This window comes from Anabrus simplex, chromosome 5, assembly GCF_040414725.1.
Source record: "Anabrus simplex isolate iqAnaSimp1 chromosome 5, ASM4041472v1, whole genome shotgun sequence".
Taxonomy (NCBI): Eukaryota; Metazoa; Arthropoda; class Insecta; order Orthoptera; family Tettigoniidae; genus Anabrus; species Anabrus simplex.
Window position 1 is genome coordinate 44,625,502 of NC_090269.1, and position 14,506 is coordinate 44,640,007.

The 14,506-nt window shown below is 39.6% G+C and overlaps 1 protein-coding gene across 3 annotated transcripts in view; it reads right to left on the minus strand.

Moving 5' to 3' along the window:
- Positions 1-536: 536 nt before the first annotated feature.
- LOC136873719 (carnosine N-methyltransferase) overlaps positions 537-14,506 on the minus strand; it is a 163,840-nt gene continuing 149,870 nt past the window's right edge. The window contains exons 8-9 of one of the 3 annotated variants that reach the window (XR_010860161.2): positions 4,573-8,729; positions 537-2,997 (exon numbers count right to left, since the gene is read on the minus strand). Coding sequence is in view for 2 of the 3 variants with exons in the window: in XM_067146862.2 (XP_067002963.1) it covers positions 2,981-2,997; positions 8,606-8,729 (141 nt within the window). In the remaining variant the exon portion in view is untranslated. The remainder of the gene's footprint in view (positions 2,998-4,572; positions 8,730-14,506) is intronic. The other 2 variants (XM_067146862.2, XM_067146863.2) reach the window with 2 other exon arrangements.

Sequence of the window (14,506 nt, forward strand, 5' to 3'; positions counted from 1 at the left end):
AATCAATTTCTCGGTGTTGCACAAGTAACTGTTATGAGAAAGTATCGCAAGAAGAACATTTGGAATTGTTTCATTCATTTTATAGTGGTACACCAAAAGGCCTACGGGATTCCTACTTAGCAAGGTGTATGGAATTTGTCCCTCAGCTCAAGAAGCAGCAGCAGCCTACTATAAATTTTGTCTAGGTGTACTCCAATGAGGGTCTGCCATCACATCACATCACATCACATACAGCAAAGACTCTTCTTGTCTCGTTTATAATTCTGGCCTGCCTGAGATCCGCCCTGTATTTCAGAATGAATTATGAAATTTTGAGCTTTCAAAATGCAAGAAACAGAGAGAAGGAAATCATGCAATAATATATAGAGTGGAACACAAGTCCAAAGAATGCATTGGAAGAGGGCATTCTTCAGAATAGGGTAGCTACTGTTGTGAAGACTACTTGCTTATATAGTTCATCAATGTACACAGGGATCCAGAAGCAAGTAACAGATAGGAGGCAGGATAGTTAGTGGAGTGGAGTCTGCAGATAAATATTAATATAAAAATTTCTTTACTTCTTCATAATCTACACAAGATCGCTTACATCACTTAAAATTTAATAAAAAGTTACATATTTCAATAACACTATATTCCATAAGCTATGAATTTCCAAAATATTCTTGTCCATTTAGAAACAAAAATGCTCCTGGAATATTCTAAATAATACATTATGGACTGAAAAGGAAGTATTTCCATTACCTCACACATTGTGCAAAAACAATTTATTTTGGCAAGACCCAGAAATATAGTGACCTTGGGTCATAAAGGAAATAGTAAAACTAAAGTAGATAGAGACAGAGATAAATTGCTTGTAAAGGGAAAAATGAAATAACTGAGCAAAATCATAAGTTCCAACTCTGTAATTAATGTCTTTCAATTCAACAGAGGAATAATTTATATATATTTCTTGAAGCAGGAATAAAAAAGGAAGATAGAAATTGCGATGTTATAACTATGCTGTACCTCAAAGAGAAAATTTTAATTTCTTATCATCTGAAAACAGTATAGTTAAAATTACAAGAGACAAACTTTACAAAGAAAATTGTCTTTTGAAAAAAAAAAAAAAATTTAAAAATTAGTAATTAAATATTCTTATACAAACACAAGAAAGAAAGAATAAATGTTTGATCACAGTCTGATGCTTGTAAGCAACTAAGCTAGTCACATTGTTGACAATGTAACAATTCTTGTAACATTCTGCATCAATATCTGACACGCATTTGTGTAACTGTTATTTAAATGTATCTTTCAAATACTGATCCCTTCTCTGTACACTTACTGAAGTACTTAAGATTCTGTGAATATTTTACCTTACTCTTGACCATTGTCGTTTCAGAATTTCTCTTACATTATTAGCTTCAGTCTAAGTTCATTTTGTTATCAGTGGATGAGAAAAGTGTCTCATCTGAAGATCACATCCTCCTTGAACTACAGTACAAAAGGTGTTCAATAAAGACTGAGACTAATGTGCAGAAATCTTGAACAGGCACCTGCACTGTTAGCTAGGGGCTCATTCGTACACTACAAAGTACCCTCGACTGCCAGCAGGCACTACACCTGTCAGAACTCAACCGCTCTCTGTCACTAGCGTCTTGAATACAGTTGTAGTTTGACATGCCTCAAAGTTTACAATGGCAGAAAGCTGAGAGCAATTTTACACAATCAAGCTTTGCGTTCTGTTGAATGATTCAAAATCTTCACAGAGCTCATGGTGAGTCTACAATGTCTTGTGCTGCATGTTTCTGTTAGCATAAAGCTTTTAAAGATAGAAGAGATCTGTGAGCTGCTAGGCTGGGAGCCCCTAACACTGTCCTTACTGAGATCACTATCAACACTGCAGCTGTACTCATGACCCAGGACTCTAATGCGACTTATGAGAATTTGCAAAAGTGCTGGACATATCTGTGGGAAGTGCTCACACCATATTAAAGGACCATTCGAATATGGAAACTTCATCAAGACAATGCATGGCCTCAAGTGGCAACTGCTGTTACGACCTTCTTGATCAAGAAAGGCATCTCTATAATTCCCCCCCCCCCACTGCCCCTATATAGTGATGATCTTGTCCCGTCAAAGTCTTTTTTTTTTTTTTTTTTTTTCAACTGCCAAAAAGGACCGCAAATGATGAAGATTCGACTTCAAACATGACGCAGTGAAGCATGCAGTCAACAGTGTCTAACTGTTGTCTTTCCTTTGTGTGTAATGAGGAAGACAGTGGAAAGCTCTATCCATGGGTAATTGGAAAGTCCAAGAAACAAATGCTGTTTGAAAAATAGAAACACTGACACACTCCCTTGCACCTATTCTTACCACAAGACAGCTTGGATTGATAGCTCACTGTTTTATCACTCCTTCCTTTGTTTCACCAATCGAATGGTCACTCAAAACAGGTATGGGTGTACAGTCTACAACGTGTAGGATTTGAATTCAATCAATGTAAAGGTTCAGTTTGTTCGGCAAACGTGACCAAGGCAGCATTGTTCTCATGAAAAGAGCTTATCGCAAGTGGCTTGCGAGAGCTGCAGTCCCCACTGCTTAAAAGTGATCTTGATGCAGTAAGAGCCGTCATTGTGGCCTGTGGATTTGTGATATCACATCACATAGAAAATTGTGTAACAGAACCTGGAGATGCAGCAATGCCAGTCATGACCACGAATTCCATAGCAACATCAAAACAACTTCACCTAACGGATGGAATGTTCTGCAACATTTTGCAAACCCTGGAGTCAGTTTTGAAGAGGTTGTGAGTGTAAATCATGATACTGTATGTGCTTCTGTGGAACCAAGTGAGCTTGAGGTGCAAAAATAGTCATCAGAATAGAGCGAGGAGGATGATGTCAAGCACTTCTAACCACCATTGGACACTTAATGTTTCACTTCCACATCAAATGCTGTCCTTGAATTTACAGAAGCTATGGACTTAGCTGGACGTGAAGTTTCATGACATTATCATACCTGCGAACCAAAGGAAAACATTCTTCAATTTTTCTATAAAAAAAAAAAAAGATTTGCGTGTACTTCGGCAATTCCTATATTTTTTTTCTTATTTTATGTGTAGAATCATAGTGATTTACTTGTATGGAAGAATAAAATATTTTAGTTTACATGGGTTTTTTAATCTCTAATACTGTACGTGTAACACTGCAGTGATTTTGATATTATTATTATAAAGCTTTTATCAAAAAAAATGATTTGTGAATACTTGCACAGATTCTGTAATTTTTTTCTCATCTTGTACACATATACATTTACATTACAAGGACAGTAAAATGCCATAGTTTCTCTCTGGTGTCATATTGCACATACAGCACTGAAGTGATTTTGATATTATAAAGAAGGTTCTTCAGCTTTTCTCAAACAGTGCACTGTGAACATTTTCACAGTTTCTGTAAATTTTAGTTGTATGTATTGCAGTGATTTTGATATTACATAATAGAGTAAAATATTGCAATTTCTGCAAATGGTTGCTTTTAAACAGAGTAACAATTTGAATATTATTCGGAAGAGTAAAATATTTACCACATTCAACATGAACTCATGATTTTTCAGTCCCTCTGAGTTCATGTTAACAGGGATTTTCTGTATTGTCAACTATCAAGAAAGGAATGGTACTGTCTAGCTAAGGCAGTAAAGGTGTGTTTGGCTCACCCAGAAGGACATGGGTTTGATTCCCTTTATGGTAACGTGAAATTTAAAGACACGACTTTTATTAAAAAACTGCAAACTCAGTTAGGAGCCTATGGTCATCATTTCAACCTCCTAATTTGAGAGCCCCTTGGATCCCCTCTGTCATCTCTGACGACTGGTAAGGTATACATACATACAGGTGTGGTCCTCTCCAAGGGGTAACATCTTACAATACCACAAAAAGATTAACACTATGACGCACATTCTGAATAGGCAGAGATGAAGGACACAAGAGAGGTAGAAATCTTAACATACATTGTGATCTACACAGAAGGGGGCCTTTCCTCCTCAATTCCAGTTCTTACAGCTCCAACTATAACTAAGAATTTGATTTAGAACCTATTATCAGTTCTTAAAATTTACAAGCAGAGTGGCCGTGTGCTATGGAGCCAAACTCTGCATTCAGGACACAAGTGGGTTCAAACCCGTCAGGTGTCCTGAGAATGGTTTTCCGTCGTTTTTCATTTTCACTTCCAGGCAAATGCTAGGAGAGTTCTATACACAGGCCAGAGCTGATTCCTTCCAGCACCTTACCCAATTTCTGCACATCAATCATTTCATCTTCATTAGCTCAACTGAGATTGGCCACAGCAAGGGGATCTAGCTGTAAAAACATGCCATATAATTTCATATCACTTCATTCCCAATCCCACATCTGGAAGTGGGACTAAGGGGTAGACATCACGAGCGAGGACCCCTCAAGGCGCTAAGGCTGAGCCTACCCGTAAACCCTCCCACCAATTCGTTTTCTTCCTCCCTTATTAGTCAAATTTAAGTGATATTTCAAATAATATATATGTGAAGTTGTGCTGCCTAGTATATGCCTCAGGTAACAAACAATACCTATTCACATCAACTCAGCCTGCCGCACGTACAAGCAGGGTGGGGTGAAGAGCAGGTGTATCTTGTATATATGTACGTTTAGGCTTGCATAAAGAGCTGCTGGTCATCCACTTAGCCAGTTGTTAGTAACTACTGCAATCTAGGGGTGTTTGGGAGAAATAAAACAGTACAGTATATAATAAAACATAAGGGACACAAGGTTGTAAACATTGTTTAATACATGACAGCATTGTTCTCTGCCATATAAAATTACTGAACATGTGAAAAAAATCTGAACAGGATCCAGATATGTTTTAAGATAATAGCATCATTGCGTGTTTAAAATACACAACTTCATTTATAGGAGGCAAATTTAAGCATTTGTGTTATTCACAACACGACAAACTACAGCATGAACATTACTAAAGTGTGTACTGTCCGTATACAATTTAAGTGCAGAGAAGTGGCATTGTGTTTCTCTTTTTTTAAAACAATTTTCTTTTAAGTAGCTCTGACACACATAGGTCTTATGGCGACGATGGGATAGGAAAGGTCTAGGAGTTAGAAGGAAGCAGCCATGGCCTTAATTAAAGTACAGCCTGGTTTGGGAAACCATCCTCAGGGCTGCCAACAGTGGGGTTCAACCCACTATCCCCCGAATGCAAGTTCACAGCTGCACGTCCCTAACCGCAGAACCAACTCGCTTGGTACATTTGGTCCTCACGACATTTAGAATATAACAGAAATGATTACCAGGTTATCTGTGAAAAATGATACTTGGGCACAGAAGTAACCAGTGTATCTCAATTAGTGCTGATGTCAGAAATATAGGAAATCTTCTGCAACAAAAACTCTCATGACCTGGATGAAGAAAGTTTTGGTATCTGAGTGATGAAGTCCATATAAACAGGCACTGGACTGAAAATATGGCTTCATCCATCACCCTTGTCCAGGGAGCTCCTCAGTCAGCCACTAAATCACTAACCTCCACTTCGCCCCCTCCTCTTGTTTCAATCCACTTTACACTTCATATAGGCTATTGTTACAGTGAGCTAGCCATACCCAAAGGTATTCTATACCAGACTGCCATGTTTCCATTAGACTGCTCTTAACCTGGCACACAGATGCCTTTTGCAGCCACATCTGACCTGAAGAACAAACACTGCATACTGGCTTTTAGTGGCATTTCCTCCATTGGGGAACAAGCATCCACCTAATGGAGCTACTTTGCCTTAAGCCGTTGGCTCCTGAGTTTTAATCATCTGAATGATTAACATACATCAGTAGGTATTCTTGTAAAGGGGTATCAGATTTTGCATATTCATTTAAAGCAACAGTGTGCAATAAGTAATAATATGTACGAGTAGGGAAATGTTCCTTTTTTTAATGTTTTAACTTTGACATAAGGCTTATATCAGATCAGAACACGCCTAATAAAATAAAAATAGAACAAAAAGAAAGCTTATAGTTTTACTTCACTGTTCATAATGTGAGCACATCCATGGGACCCACGGTTTTACATGAAACCCAAACAAAAGGTAAATGACTTTCCACTTCATAACTCCCATGTCCATTCCCCGGAGTCCAAAACCTCGGTCACCTTGATGAGAAACCAGTGATGATACCATCTATCACATCCTAAACTACAAAAGAAAAATCACTTGAGGTTTCAATGATGACGATGATGATATCACAACCAACATTCATAACTGGATTTGCATTTCCTGCTTGCTGTGCACAGAGATGAGTTTCAAAATATTGTGATGCCACTATAGAAACAATGGACTACTATAAGCCATATACAAGAGTTTAACAATCAATATTTAACATGACAGCAATAACAACAGTAGCACAAGGTACATGAGAAGCTCAGAAACAATAGAATATGAATGACAAGATTATTAAACTTGTCATGACTGGATAATTTTCAAATATTTTCCTAGTCACATGGTTCATGCAGCCATAGCATACACTCAGTCCGTTAATTTTATATTTATTCAACATTCTCTCCACATAAAGTGTCTTCTACAGCCTTCTGTTAACAGAGTAATTATTATACATAATTCTCACCGTCAATTGGTGTAAATCTATTTTAACAATCTGCATATGTTATGGCCATAACAGTCCTAAATACACAAAGAAAGGTTAACACACAACCCATTTGAAAACTCTGATAACCCTGGCTAAAAAAAATTATGAGCATCTTCCTTTTATTGTCCTGCAAATTATTGAGGAGTATAGTTTCTTTGTTAGCCACAATATAACAAATGAAAAAAAACAAAACAAGGGGGCTTCTGATACAAGAAACTCATACATGGCCATCAAAGAAATTCAGCAGTTCAAGTTGTATTTAAATGACCACTAGTTTACTTCACAATAATACTTCATACTGTTGCACCATGCTCAGGGGTAGAATCTACATGCACTAAGTAATCTAACCGTTTCCATTTGAAGAGTTGATACTTCATAGTCACTGTCGCTATCCCCACTAAATATATATTATGTCCATAAAGTTTAATCATGATTTTCCCTATTTTTGCGATTTTTCTTTTTTTCAGACTGTTCCTCACAATTACAATATCAGCCTCAGTTTTCCTAAACAGATGAGAATAAAGACCATGAGAATTTGTTGGACATTGAAGGTGTAATAATACAGTAATGTTATTTGCTTTACGTCCCACTAACTACTTGTACGGTTTTCGGAGACGCCGAGGTGCCAGAATTTTGTCCCGCAGGAGTTCTTTTACGTGCCAGTAAATCTACCGACAGGAGGCTGACGTATCTGAGCACCTTCAAATACCACCGGACTGAGCCAGGATCGAACCTGGCAAGTTGGGGTTAGAAAGCCAGCGCCTCAACCGTCTGAGCCACTCAGCCCGGCCACTGAAGGTGTATGTTACAAAATGATCCAATTACACTGAAGGCACCAGGGGCAGTTTGAAAAATGCTTAAACAAGTCCCCAAGAGAAAATATGAAGCTATCCTTATCCTTTGTGCCAAACTTCTCATTTTGATAATGATGCTTGTGTGTTTACTAACATCTGGTCATCGACCCCTCACATTTTGATGAGGGTAAAAAACAGTGATTATGATCAAGAGTGATCAACTCCTCAAAATCAAGAATATAATTCAATGCCTATAAATTCTACAGTCCACTTTATGTTTTTATGACTTCTGAGCTAAATTACAGAGAAACTTGAATGCGAAAACTAATTGGGAAAAAGTCTTAACACTGCATTATGCTGAAGACATCCTGTGGTCAAGTGCTTGTGGAATGAAAGCTAGATGCATGTATCACACCAAACTGATTCAAAGAGTTAATTCACACAGGTTCGGTCAAATAAAATAGCTATAGTATTAGTGATGAACTGAAAAATAGCCAGGACTATTCACAAACTCCTCATTTCAACTCGTTAATAATCTCGGGGGTTATGGGAACATGGAGAAGACTGACTGTTACATTAAGAACATACTGCAGTTAACAGTAACTACAATATTTTATTAAATGCTTTCACAAAGAGACCGACACGTAATATATAGTTACCAAAGCACACAGCTATTGGTTGGAGCACCAGGAAAAATACGTAACAAGGGACGTTGAATAATATTCACTGTCTAACTAATTCTCTGATGTGATAAAAACAAGTAGTAAAATTGACTTAAAAGCAAAGATACTTCTGTAAATATAAAGGTTACTCCATGATATTGTGACGGAGTAAATAGCAAATCAAAATACAAAATATGAATGGCACAAGAAGGTATGAGTAATTATATAATCATCAAAACACCTCTTTATGGGAGAGAACATTGTGGAAAGATTTATCTATTGCTTCAGAATTACCAATCTCAAGTAATATCAAAAATTCTTCAGGTACAAGGTTGTAGGTTTAAGCTGGCATGTCCCAGCATACAGTATGTAAGTCACAGTAATACTTCCCAAAGAGCAGATTAAACGTAATACAGACGCAGAAATGAACTAAAGCAGACAAGTTTTCTTCCTGAAGACACATCACGTCTGAATGCACCTTCGCTATGGGCTGTTACCGAGCATCACCTGCAAGGTGGTTGTCTTCTTCTAAAGCAGGCTTGCGACATACAAAGAACACACTTTTATATTCATAGTGCAACATGGATACTGGATTCTGAGCATATGTAGTGCGAACATTGGTTTCCTCCTTCTGTAAATAATAAAAGAAAAATGAATTTAACTCAAAATTTCATGGATTGCAATATCTCTGGCACAGGCATTTTAGATGTAATCAATCATTAGGGTAGATCATAATAACTAGTACAGAGGAGGAAAGTTGAGCAGGTGGTGACTGAGGATGACCGGTGTGGTCAGGAATAACAAGGGACTTCTTACACACACCAGTTCACCGGATTTTTACTGCATCCCCCAGCCCCCAATGCCCATTACAAACCCATAAGCATGCATGACTTAAAAACAGTTTATAGGTTATCTCTCATCCTGAAACACAATGAATATTACTCAGAACAAAGCACAACAGTTTCCCAAAGTAACAGAGAAAATATGGTATTTCGTCATGTATTAGACCCCACTGGCATTTTGTGACAAAGAAAATGAAAAGGAAAAAAAGAAGCCTGCATATACGATTCCCCCAACATAATTTATCAGAGGAGAGCAATGATTCCACTTTGAAGCAGGTACAGGCCGTACTGTAGCTCTGATGACATCACACAAATTAATGAATAGTTCCATCTGTCGGACCCATGCAATGAACACACGCATCAAAGACATTGAGCACATCTGTGTTTCATAGTTAGGAAATGGCTGCCTCCGCAGCGTATTGCAGCTCCGATAAAGGCACATGAACAGTTTTGTATGTCTGACCCGCACATTACAAGCACGCATCAGTCTTGCTGTATGTCTGTATTTTGTAGTTAACCCTTTCCCACCCTTAGCGCCCGACTGTTCACTTTGCCTTCCGGTCCACAGCGCCCGAAAGCGTCCGACTGCATTATCTGCACACGTCTGCAATTTATGCAATAGTTTGTACTTTTTTCGGCAGTGAAGTGTTTATAAGGCATTTATGAACATGCAGTACAATCTACAAGGCTTCGGAAATAAAAGAAGAGCGATAATGTCTTGAAGTTGTCTAGGCAACAGTCTTGAACTTCCGCGAGCGAGGGTCAGCTGTTTCGTTCGTAAACATGGCGGGATTGAGTACTGCGGATATTGAAACTGAGCTGCATATAGACAAAAAAATGACACAAAATCGTTGAGTAGGGGTGGAGGTGAATTTTAGTGAGTAAATAACATATCAATGAAGATAATCTTAGTGATAAAAGTGATATAGGTGAAAACGGATATCAAGAAATCGGACCTGATGGCAATGCGGCGACAGTTCAGGTAACACAAACATTTTGTAAGAGAGTTAGTAATTATTGCAGTATGGAAAATTGAATACACATTACAAGAACGCACTGATATTAAACTATGATTCTGCACACGTTTATTGCACTTAAAATACAGATTTCTTAACATGAGACACAATTACACACACATGCTGCCATTTTTCTTATTTTTTTCACAGAGATTATATACATCCTCCCACCTTGCAATTTTAAAAGTAACACAAAATTGCAACCTTTTCCAGTTTCCTCACAAGTTCAGTCTGTCAGGTATTTTCACACAACGCCCCGATCTTGTAGTTGTACATATCTTCCCTCCAACCTCAGACACCTCGGAATCTTTTGGCTGGACGTTCAATGAAGAATCAGGTTCCACAAGCAGTGGCTTCATTGTTGCACACACCTCCAAAGCATAAAGCCGCTGAAGTGGCCTAATCCTTTCACCATGAGCAGTCCTTACTCTTGCCACTCTTACGTTGCCATCTGCTCCTGGGTAGGTTTCTAACACCAGACCGAGGGGCCAGTTGAATTTCTTCACCCCATCTGACTCGATCAGCACAATCTCTCCCACCTGTAGAGTTCCCGGCTTCTGCACCCTCTGATGGACCAGCATGGCCAAATATTCATTGCGGAAACGCTGACGGAAGTCATCTCGGAGCTTCTGAAGATATCTCAGCCTTCTGTTCAGGCTGCGAGCATCCATTTCATCCAAGTCTACGACATCATTTCTTGGTAGACCTTGCACAAACATAGCTGGAGTCAATGGGTTCAGTGTCTCTGCCGTGTCTTCTATGAAGGTCAATGGTCTAGAGTTTAATGTGGCTTCACAGTCACACAGTATGGTTTCCAACTCTTCAAAACTTACAACCTTTCTGCCTAGGATTCTTCGCAGGAGTTCTTTTACCATGCGGATTAATCTCTCCCACCATCCCCCCCACCATGGTGCGGCCGGAGGGTTGAAGATCCACTTGATTTTCTGTATGCAGGACATAGCAATTATTTCCTGCCAATTCAGTTGTTTCAGGCTGCTGCTCGCACCTACAAAGTTGGTGCCGTTGTCAGTGTATATGACTTGTACTCTTCCTCGCCTGGCAATAAATCTTCTCAAGGCCATCATGAAGCATTCTGTGGATAGGGACCCGGCAAGCTCAAGGTGCACTGCTCGGTAGACAGCGCACGTGAATAGTACAATCCATACCTTATCTCCCGAACTCAGGTATAAGGGACCTGCCATATCAATGCCAGTCACTTCAAATGCCGCTGCACATTTAACGCGGTCTTTCGGTAATGGTGCAGAAGGGGGTTCCACTAGTTTGCTTTGATATCGTCTACAAATTACACATTTCCTCACTATGTTCCGTACTAAACTCTTGATGCCAATAATCCAGAACCTTTCCCTGATGTTGGCGATCATTATCTGGCATCCAGCATGCTGCATTTGACAGTGTTTCTCAAATACCATTCGATGGATTATGATGTCTTCCTGTGGTAGGAGTATTGGGTGCTTGAATTCGTCTGGTTCATCGCTAAGCAATAATCTTGTTCTGACTCTAATCAGCCCATGTTGGTCTTTGAATGTCTGGAGTGCCTTCGGGATTTTGGATTCATCATCTCTGAAGTGCTCTAACTGGATGCATTGTAACAACGTTATTTCAGCTTTCTCTACTTCTTCATAGTGAAGTTCTCCTGTCCTCTTGCTTGAACTGGCACAATTATGTCGAAATCTCAGTATCCAAGTAATCATTCTTAGAATCTTCACATAACTGGAAAAATAATGGAGATCATCACTGAATCTTGAGTGGCCGCTGGAAACAGTGCACAAAGTCGTCTTCTTTCTTTCTTTATTCACATCTTGTTCTGGAGCAAGTATCTCTAATTGTGGCCACTGTCCTTTCTCTTCCTGAAGCCATGCAGGACCTTCCCACCATCGGTTGAGGAACAAAACCTTTGCATCGCACCCCCTGGAAGGCAAGTCGGCCGGGTTGAGAGCACCAGGAATGTAATACCATTCATCTGGAGAAGTGTTTTGTCTGATCTCTCTGCATCTATTACTGACAAAGACATTCCAATCATCTTCTCTCCTTATCCATGCAAGAACGACCGACGAATCACTCCAGCAATATGTCTTGCATCCTTCTATTCCTAAGCTCTTCTTCACTTCACGGCACAACCTCGACGCAATAAGGGCTGCTATCAGTTCAAGTCGAGGGATAGACCAGTCCTTTAAAGGTGCCACTCTTGCTTTGGCCTGTGCGAGACGCACGGTTGCCTTCCCATCATGCTCTGTACGCAAGAAAGCACAAGCAGCGTATGCTTTCTTACTGGCATCACTGAAAACATGTAGGCTAACTGTTTCTGGCTTGATCGTGTCCTCTGCTAATCTTCGTTTTACCCGACATTTCCCAAGCCAATGCATATTTCTCAGCCATGCCAGAAATTTGCCCAATATCTCTGTCGGCAATTCTTCATCCCAAGTGGTATTTAATCTCCATGTTTCCTGTAGGAGTAATTTCGGCACTAACATCGTTGGACTAGCAAAACCGAGAGGATCAAAGACTTTCTGAGCGATGGACAGCAGCATACGTTTTGTAATTCGGTTACTGGTGAGCCCTATAGTATCGACATCACAGAAGATCTCATCCGCATTAGTTTCCCATAGTAGTCCCAGCAATGATACTGTACTGCTTCCAGTCTTTTCCGCATCCTTATGAAGTTGTGTGCTAGTCCATCCTTGGAGCTCAAATTTGGCAGTGGACATCAGTTCCTTTGCTTCTTTGATGAATTTTCTCAACTCCTGCTCAGAATCAACACTTGTAACGCAATTATCAACGTAAAACGATTTCTTCAGTTTTTCAGCTGTTTCCTTCACTTCCTCTTGTGCCTGTTCTAAGTGATGGCGCAGAGTAGCACTTAGCAAGAAAGGACTTGGCGCAACTCCGAATACCACCCTACAATGTCTTAATGTTATCACTTCCCGCGAGTCACAGCTTTTCCACCAGAGAAATTTCAAAAACTGTCGATCCTCACGTGCCACGCTGATCTGTAGAAATGCTTTGGCTATGTCTGCAGTAACTCCAATTGCATTCTTTCTAAACTGAAGTAGTAGACTCGGAATCAATTCTATTAAATTTGGTCCTGTTTCCAAGCACGAATTCAGCGAGTTGCCTCGAGTATCTCGAGAAGAGGCATCAAATACTGGGCGTATCTTTGTTGTCTCACTAGATTCCTTGATCACTGCATGATGTGGGAGAAAGTATCCTGACCTGCTGTCTTCTGCGTCTGGAACTATCTCAATGATGCCATCCTTCAACCAATTTTCAAAAACTTCATGATATTCATTAAGCTTATCAATTCTGGAAAGATGTCTTGTCACCGACAGTAGTCTTTTCTCAGCTGTGGTCCGATTATCTGTTAACTCAGGATGTCCTTTCTTCCATGGCAAGCAGACTTCATATCTGTTGTCTTCAGCTGTAGATAGCTGCAACAATTCTGAAATCTCTTCTTCTTTTCGCATCTTAGATTTCAGCTCTGCCTGGTCTTGAATTCCTATGACATCTAGTTCCCACAGATCCCGCAAACTGAAATTCACATTGGTGAGCCCAACCACTTGTCCACCTTTTATATTCTTCCTGCATCCCATGATGGTCCATCCTAACCGTGTCTCAATTGCCATAATATCATCATCAATTTTCATGGTATTGCCAGTCCAAAGTTTACCGAGGACATCTGCTCCTAATAGGATTTCAACGTCGGGTGCATTGTGACCTTGATCTGTGAGTGTGATGTTTGTCTCTTTCAACTGTGGAAATATTTTCTGATTTTTCAGTCGAGGAACAAAATTACATATTTTACTTTGATCTAATACCGTCACTGAACACTCAAATTTCTGGTCTAAACTTCGTAATTTGATATCGTAGACCTTATGTTCCCGCTCCCTTAATTCGCCTCCACCAAAAAGGTTATGACTTAATGTCTCTTCCCCTAAACATTTCAGATTGAGTTTTCTGGGTATGTGATCCACAATGTATGATCTCTGTGAGCCGGAATCTAGAAGAACCCTTGCCAAGCGTGTCGTCCTACCAGTGACTATAGTTACGATAAGTGTCTGTAGCAATGTCTGTCCTCCCTGCTGAGATAGCAAACTGTCTGTTCCGTTGGTTTGTGAATCCATGGGTGTATTGTTGGACACTTGTCTTACTTCCGTACACAACTGTGGACACATTATTGTAACATGGCGCTTATCACAGATCAAACATTTCACAAAACATTTACATTTCTTAGCATTGTGCCCTGCTCTAAGACACAAGTAACATCTTGCCTTTTGCTTTAGCAAATTCTTCCTGGCCTCTAACGTTAACTTCTTGGCACTAAAACACTCTACAGAAGTATGAGACGATTTATCACACCATAGACATGCATCCGTAGTAGAACACTTACTATCACTCGCTAAAATACATGCAGCAGTGGGTACTTTATCTATCTTTGACGCAGAACTCTTAGCATCAAAACTTAAGCTGAAACCAGATCTAGCGAGCGCAAAGCGTTGTTCACTTTCAACTTCTAACCTCAAAAATGCCAGTAG